General features: G+C 37.8%; 2 protein-coding genes across 4 annotated transcripts in view; one reads left to right on the top strand and one right to left on the bottom strand.

The window, feature by feature from the left end:
• The first annotated feature begins 788 nt into the window (after positions 1 to 788).
• On the top strand, positions 789 to 5,139 carry skic8 (SKI8 subunit of superkiller complex). The gene is made up of 11 exons (XM_008311753.3): positions 789 to 907; positions 1,258 to 1,305; positions 1,392 to 1,419; positions 2,061 to 2,166; positions 2,530 to 2,702; positions 3,287 to 3,435; positions 3,549 to 3,642; positions 3,915 to 4,008; positions 4,143 to 4,235; positions 4,455 to 4,533; positions 4,927 to 5,139. The coding sequence occupies exons 2-11, from the start codon at positions 1,294 to 1,296 to the stop codon at positions 5,014 to 5,016; spliced, it is 918 nt and encodes a 305-aa protein (XP_008309975.1). The 5' UTR covers positions 789 to 907; positions 1,258 to 1,293; the 3' UTR covers positions 5,017 to 5,139.
• Positions 5,140 to 5,275: 136 nt separating this feature from the next.
• slc25a44a (solute carrier family 25 member 44a) overlaps positions 5,276 to 7,135 on the bottom strand; it is a 4,591-nt gene continuing 2,731 nt past the window's right edge. For 2 of the 3 annotated variants that reach the window (XM_008311749.3, XM_008311750.3), the window contains one exon: positions 5,561 to 6,884. In XM_008311749.3, the coding sequence (XP_008309971.1) occupies positions 6,693 to 6,884 (192 nt within the window). In that variant the 3' untranslated portion in view covers positions 5,561 to 6,692. Of the gene's footprint in view, positions 6,885 to 7,135 lie in introns of all 3 variants that reach the window. The other variant, XM_025056468.1, reaches the window with a different exon arrangement.

Genomic DNA, 7,135 nt, shown 5'->3' with positions numbered 1-7,135 from the left:
GAATGCTGCAGCAGCGATTGTCAAAATATTGTTTTTTTTTTACTGCTGGTGCTTCAGACCCAGGTTCATCTGTCTCTCAGCACCATGTAGAGGTTTTAATGAAAGTCAGTTATTCACTGCAGTCAATTGTGTGCTTCTATAAAGTTAAGTTTAAGTTTACTATGGTAGTGACTGTAGAGCAGTAGACAGAGAAGTCTGTCAACAGAAAAGTATGGGGGTTGATATATAGCTCCACTACAGTTATTGTACATGCAGATGTATTTTTGGTCATGGTGCTCTATTCAGAGGTGTATACTGTATATTGGACTGGTTGTAGCTGTCATTTTTCTCAACTGTATATTTTCTTTGTGCACAGCAGTAGCGTTTGATGAACATGGTTGTCTGCACAGCAGTAGCGTTTGATGAACATGATTGGTTGTTTATAACTGAGACAGGACAAACATGTCAACATAATGTGTCGACATTAAAGCTGAAAGTCATTGCGTTCACAGGTCATAATAGTCCTATATTAACTATTATTATTATTATTATTATTATTATTATAGTTACTCTTTTACTTTTTAGCTGCTTTTTTATGTTTTTGAAAAATACGTATTTGCACTTCTACAATCAATTCTTAGCAACTACTGAAAATGTCTTAGGTCTTAGGATTTTTTTTCCTTGTGTTTCTATTCGATGTTTGCAGCAAAAAACACTTTTGCTTTATTTGCACTGATCAGATACCACGTTGTTGCTCTGTCGTCTCGCCATTGTCTGCTGGTGGCACGAGTGAGCATGAATTGTACGTTTAAAACAAGAGAAGAAGAAAACGACCGGAAGTTACGTCGAATGTTATTTCTTTTCACATGTAATTCAGCGGGCATCTGGAAAATAATACTTAAAAACAACGTTTTCGGATGGTTTAAAGGTACGCAAGTGTTTTATTACCAAACCCAGCACATTGTCGTGAATGTTAAACGTTGGTTTGTTTATAGCTATTTTAATCTGAGCTGAAAACGGTAATATTGTATGTTTACCGGCTGCAGCGCAGCTAGTACCACACCATAGAAGTAGACTCGCTAGCTGCTATATGTTAACAAATTATTTAGGAGTTTTGCAATCAAAATAACATAAAATACTTTTGATCTATTTTTCGCAGCAACTTCATGTCAGTTTGATTGTAGTCTTGTGCGTTTCGCTTTTAGAACTGAGACATACTCGTTTTTGTTCAATTTCGAACTCTGTTCTTTCTAAACCGAAACATTTTTTTTCTTAAAGGTGGAAACAAGTTAACTGTATTCTCAGGCAAAAACAATGAGCACTCAAGTAAGTAATGACTCCGTTTAACCAGGTGTATTTCTTTTGCATGTGCCTGACATCATATATTAACGATATATTGTCTTTGCTTTTAGTATAGCATCCTTTTCAAGCAAGAGCATGGTGAGTAGTTTCACTGGAATGGTTCTTTTTATTTTTATATTTTTTATATTTTTCCTTTAAATGATTAGCTTGACAGATCATTCCCAGACAGACTTTTAACCAAATGACCTAGTAGTTTTTATCTGTGGTAGGTATTAGGTGGAATACACATACAGAAAATATTTGTGAACTAAATTGAGGTATAGGAAATAAAGATGAGTAACTTTAGGGAGCACCTTGCCAAAGCTGACAGTGCACAAATATGGACCTTCTCTTCCCCTCTTTTCTGCACTGTCAAATGGACAAACGGTGATGTGAGGCTTACATAAACAGGAGAAGGATAAATAGGCTTAAAATTTAGATTTCACAGGCCATATAAGGTTGGAACTGTGCAGAAACTTGAATAGAAGTTACGTTCAGATACCCTGTGAGGTAGAAGCAAACGGTTAAAACTTTGGAAAAGACTCATTAAGTTGGTTGGTGGCAGAGGATCTGCTGTAATGACCTGTGAAAGGAGCAACTATTTAACAAAGTAAATGACAATCTGTAGTTAAGAGCATCAGAAAAATTGCATATACATTTTCAACTCTGTTTTTATCTTTTCTTTTGTTTTTACTGTAAAATTGTCTAGTTGTATTCTGACTTGTGTTTGTTATTCTCAGCACACGATGATGCCATATGGACAGCAGCTTGGGGTAAAAGCGAGTCGGATGGGTCAGAAACTATCGTCACAGGTTCATTAGATGACATGGTGAAAGTCTGGAAATGGTGTGTTTGACAACATATCTATGTATATGAAACCCATATTTGTGCTAAAGCATAAAAAGTTTTCAGCTGGTATCACTGCTTTTTTTCTTAACAACTTTTTAATGGATTTTTTTAATATAATCAAATTACCAAAGAATTTGTTTTGTGATCGAAACAGTCTTTCCAATGTGATTTGAAAACGAAAAACGATACAGTCTGACACACACACACACTTAAACTCAACGGGTTTGGTGTTTCTCTTTGTTATTTATCATTTTATTAAACTTAAAAGTAGAAATGTGTTTAATCGACTCCCAGCTCTTCAGAAACCTAACTAATTCCTGACTCTACTGTATTAACCCCTGTGCCCCACTCTAACTGCAGGTCAGATGAGAAGCTGGAGCTCCAGTGGACTCTGGAGGGACACCAGCTGGGTGTGGTGTCAGTAGACATCAGTCATAATGGAGCCATTGCTGCCTCCAGCTCCTTGGATGCTCACATCCGTCTGTGGGACCTGGAGTCTGGAAAACAGATCAAGTCCATGGATGCTGGACCGGGTCAGAATGCTCTGCAGATAATAAATTAGAATATTTATTCAGCTCATTAACTGGATCTTTGCTCCAGTATTTTCTGACATTTTACATCTGCGTTTTTTAAGTTAAGATTTTGAAGCAGATTTTGAGTAAACAACACTTTCGTTTACTCCTGGGAGGTTAATTGATTATATTGAGAAGTTTCATATCCTGTTTTCCAAGCACATTAAAACAGACCCAGTCTTTTATGCTGCAAACCTAAATATGCAAATCCATTTTTCAGCCTCATCTTTTATGAACTCTCTCACCCTGATAAGTGTTGCTGGGAATCTTAAGCCAAGTTCTTCTTCATCCAATTGCCCTGTCATTTTCCATTAGTGATACTCCACTTCACCCAGTAGGATTAGCCCTTTCTTCTATTGAACATACTGTACTCTGGAATGTGTGGCTCTTTAGAACACGAGGTACAGAGAAGAGACCAGGCAAAGATTTGTTCTTGACAGAGGAATGTGCTTTTGGCTGAAATCTATTTTATCACAATGAAAAGAAAAAAAAAACAAGCTCAACAATGACTATATCTTACTGTGTCTTTTTGCTTTTCTCCTCAGTTGATGCCTGGTCAGTTGCCTTCTCACCAGACTCTAAATACATCGCCACAGGAAGCCATCTTGGCAAGGTCAACATCTTTGGTGTGGAAAGTGGCAAAAAAGAATACTCCCTGGATACTCGAGGAAAATTCATCCTGAGTATAGCATACGTAAGGAACCATAAACTGCCTGTTGTCTGAAATTCTCTTTTCAAAGACAAAATTGTCATATTTTAAAAAATGACTTTGTGCTTCATCAATTCATATCTGATTTTTACCTTTAGAGCCCTGATGGTAAATATTTGGCCAGTGGTGCCATTGATGGAATCATCAACATCTTTGACATCGCCACAGGAAAACTCCTCCACACGCTGGAAGGTAACACAACAGCAAAAAATGTTTTTGTGTGACTTTGTCATTACCAGATATGCTAACAAAATTTCAGAATGAGTGACCACGATATTTGTGTAATAGCTAACTTCACCCTTAAATAACATGTCCTCACTTCAGTTCAGTGACTTGTGCATATAAACCTGTGCAACTGATTCTTTTCAATAAATGTGAAAAAAAAGTACCACTCCCGGTGCCACCGTTCATCAGTCATTTTTGTAAATACAACTGCATTGACTTTGGTCTCTCTTCTCTCCTAGGTCACGCCATGCCCATCAGATCCCTCACCTTCTCCCCCGACTCCCAGCTCTTGGTCACGGCCTCAGACGACGGATACATCAAGATCTATGACGTGTATGTGAATAAGATCCACACAGAGATAAATCTGTGTCAATTTCATGTTTGTCCATCAGTAACATGTAAAATAAATAAAAATTAAGTTATAAAAAAAATGTTGTTGTAATAAATCTGTTTTTAATGTCCCACAGGCAACATGCTAACCTGGCTGGAACACTGAGTGGACATGGATCCTGGGTTTTAAATGTTGCTTTTTCGCCAGATGACACACACTTTGTCTCGAGGTAAAACCAACTTTTCATCTTTGTCTTAGAGCAGCTTGAAAATCACAATAACGAGAATTAAAGTGGTTTTTGTCTACTATTATGCTGAACTTTGTATTGCAATTGTCAAGGTTTTTGTAACAGTGTAGTAATGTTATTTGATGTTTTTATGGTGGTATTTTTTTGTAAGTTAAAAAACATAAATGGACTTGACTTGAATTCTCTTCTTTCTGCCTTCAGCTCATCTGACAAGAGTGTAAAGGTGTGGGATGCCAGCTCCAGAGCCTGTATCAACACTTTCTTCGATCATCAAGATCAGGTTCCTGTTTCTGTTATTGTTGTAAAAACAAGATAATTGTAAAAAAAATTATCAGATATCAGCTGGGACATTTGATGATGCATAAGAGAGTCTTACGTTCCATCACTATGACCATGAAGTGAGAGTTGTATGTACTCTCATCTTGGTGCATATTGGTTAATGTAGGGAATTCTAAAAAAACCACTAATATTCAGTGTGGAAACTTGGAAAAAATGTCAGGAATTGATGGCTTTATCCAGGAAAAACTGGAAAACTAAGATTGGAAATGTCGTAGCAATTCGGATCTTTAACAAAACTTAAGTGTATTGACTCTGAGTCAAGTTCCATTACGATGTTATTTTAAATGTTTGCATGCTCACTGTCAATGCCCTGTCCTACCACTGCCCTCTGCAGGTATGGAGTGTGAAGTACAACAGTACCGGCTCCAAGATCATCTCAGCTGGAGACGACCGCGCCATCCACATCTATGACTGCCCCATGTGATTAGAGGACATTTATTCAAAGTGGTTTACTCCAACACTGGAGAGGAGATTCGTAACTGAAGAAGGAAGGATGGAAGTCTTTTGCACTGGCCGGATATGGTCAAATAAAAGGGTTTGTTTTGTATTTTTGTTTCTGTAGCTTTTGTTCCCCTACTACTTTCAGACCTTCCTCAGATCTCAGTATGTGCTTCAAGGATCAAAAACCCATCATGAACAGCCCTCAGTCACTTATGGTAAAGTCCACCACTTGTTCTATTCAGTTAAAAAAACTTGAATTTTTTTTCCACAAATTATGATTTTGCAGTACATGTTGTGTAGTTGCCAACCTAGTCCCATCTAGTGGCCGGCTTATGTATTGCAGTTTCTTCCTCAACCAGTGCAGCCATGACATAAAAAGGCCAGTTATGCACGAATTTATAAAGTCATTACACAGTGACTTAGAATTCTTTATTACTTCAAACCAAATGTCCATTAGTGCTCAACACACAATGATTCCAACACATTGCTGCAGGTAAGTGGTGAATCCAGGCATTGTATTTCCTCAAGTAAAATGGTTCATTTGTTTTGTTGATGAATTTCCTGAGGAAGTCCTGTAATCATGTCCACTTGTAGAAGCTGAAAAGGGGCTGTTTACAAATCAAACATTCAGGTGTATATTTACATTCAGGATAGTTTACAGGTGTCCAACCCAGAAAATGTTTTTTGGCAGTTACAGTTAAACGGCAGCATTAACTGGTCTTTTGTAACATTGATTTGACATAATGTTGACTTCATTGTAGTTAAATAAGACACATCAGACGTTTGTTTGACAGCACAGTTTCAAGATTTTTGTGTTTGAATAACTAAAAAACATTTTACCTTTCTCCTTAAATCACACCAGCAGAAGTCAACCACTTAACATGTCAACTATGAACTAGTGATGAGGGGGGTAAAAAACTAGATTCACATCATGTTGGAGTCTGTAACAGTTTTGTGCATCCTCATTCCCAAATTATTGTTAGTGCTGTCTTCTCCACTTTCTGGACCATTATGTAACAGATGGTAACAGTGAAGTTGATTGAATTAATCTGTGAATTTACCTTCGCACACATGATCTTAACTGGGGCCAACTTACAGAAAACCTTAACACATTATTTGCATATTTAGAAGAAACATTTGGAAGTTTGTCTTGTGTGGAATATGTTGTAATTCAACAACATTCATTTAGACTGGAATGCACTAACACACACATCATGTTTTTGTGCTTTTTTTTCTATCAGAAACAACACATTTAAACATGTCTAATTTAGCACGTTAAAAACCAATTAGACTGGCCACATGTCGTTATCTATTACTATTTTCTTTTCAACCACTGAGAAACCTTTGCTTTACAAAAGTCCCTTGTAATGCACTTATTAGCACAGAACAAGCAGGCGGGACTTTTCAGTCGGTCATATTCCAGGATTGTCAATTTAATCCATGTATTTATAGATAAAGATTTTTAAAAAATGGAAAGCAGAGAGGTCAACCACCTGAAGACAAACACCAGTGGCATATGTAGGCATAATAAAAACAATACAATCTGAAAAGGCTTGTAGCAGCAGCAGTCACCCAGTCGAGCAGTTTTTTACCTTGAGAATGGGGGCAGACTGTCTTTATTCCCTGAGGTGTCAGCTCAGGTACGACTGCACGGGCCCTTCACCAGTGTCTCGACTCGATCAGCTCTGACCGTAGGCTCAGTCTCTTCAGGGTCTCGTATCCCACCACGATGAGTACAGATGTTGGTGTAGAGGATATAATGCGGGCTGAGAGCCCTTTAGTCATCACCCAGATTCCTTCCTCTGCCACCAGCTGCTTGAAGGTCTCGATAACAGAGGACCGACCTTCGACCTATGGTGGAGAGAAGAAAGAGTGAAAAATATTGAATTAAAAAAAAAGGACACATTTAAGGATGGAGTTTTGGTTCATCTTGCAGGAGAAGGCCAGGACATATTTACAGACTCTGATGTTATATGGTCATTATATATGGTTGGAGACATTTAATTTCACACACACTGCAGAACATGTCAGCAATGCAGGACGGTAAGATTTGCCACTCCTCTGTTTCAAAATGCTTTGCCCCCGTGCTCTTCTGCTCAAAA

Source organism: Cynoglossus semilaevis, chromosome 6 (assembly GCF_000523025.1).
Source record: "Cynoglossus semilaevis isolate Cse_v1.0 chromosome 6, Cse_v1.0, whole genome shotgun sequence".
Taxonomy (NCBI): Eukaryota; Metazoa; Chordata; class Actinopteri; order Pleuronectiformes; family Cynoglossidae; genus Cynoglossus; species Cynoglossus semilaevis.
The sequence above is the reverse complement of the archived record's forward strand: the minus strand, read 5'-3'. Positions and strand labels throughout refer to the sequence as shown.